General features: G+C 70.0%; 1 protein-coding gene across 1 annotated transcript; it reads right to left on the bottom strand.

The window, feature by feature from the left end:
• Positions 1 to 6: 6 nt before the first annotated feature.
• Nrarp (NOTCH-regulated ankyrin repeat protein) lies at positions 7 to 390 on the bottom strand. The gene has a single exon (XM_013029415.1). It carries the CDS (start codon positions 377 to 379, stop codon positions 35 to 37), a length of 345 nt encoding a protein of 114 aa, XP_012884869.1. The 5' UTR covers positions 380 to 390; the 3' UTR covers positions 7 to 34.
• Between the last annotated feature and the right edge of the window lie 14 nt (positions 391 to 404).

The following is a 404-nucleotide window of genomic DNA, read 5'->3' as shown; positions in this document are numbered from 1 at the left end:
CGGGCGCCGAGGTAGTTGGCGGGAAGGGCGGGCGTCACCGGCCGCCGGCCGCGTACTTGGCCTTGGTGATGAGATAGAGCACGATGTCCTGGTGGCCGCCGAACGCGGCGATGTGCAGCGCGCTCCAGCCGTCGCGGTTGGCCAGGCGGATGTCGGCGCCGAACTTGACCAGCAGCTTCACCAGCTCCAGGTTGCCGTCGATGACCGACTGGTGCAGCGCGGTCTGGCCCTCGGGCCCGAAGGAGTTCACGTTGAACTCGCAGCTGGTCATGTTCTGCAGCAGCGACTGCAGCTCCGCCGTGTTGCCTCTGCGCACGGCCTCCTGGAAGACGCGCTGCGTCGGCGGCGCCGAGCAGGTGGACAGCTCGGCCTGGCTCATGCTGCCGCCGGCCCGGGGCTCAGCG

The sequence above is a fragment of the Dipodomys ordii genome, unplaced genomic scaffold (genome assembly GCF_000151885.1).
Source record: "Dipodomys ordii isolate 6190 unplaced genomic scaffold, Dord_2.0 Scaffold118, whole genome shotgun sequence".
Taxonomy (NCBI): Eukaryota; Metazoa; Chordata; class Mammalia; order Rodentia; family Heteromyidae; genus Dipodomys; species Dipodomys ordii.
The sequence above is the reverse complement of the archived record's forward strand: the minus strand, read 5'-3'. Positions and strand labels throughout refer to the sequence as shown.

Bases quoted from the DNA above. Each gene is read 5' to 3' on its own strand.
- Nrarp (XM_013029415.1), bottom strand. From the start codon at position 379: ATGAGCCAGGCCGAGCTGTCCACCTGCTCGGCGCCGCCGACGCAGCGC.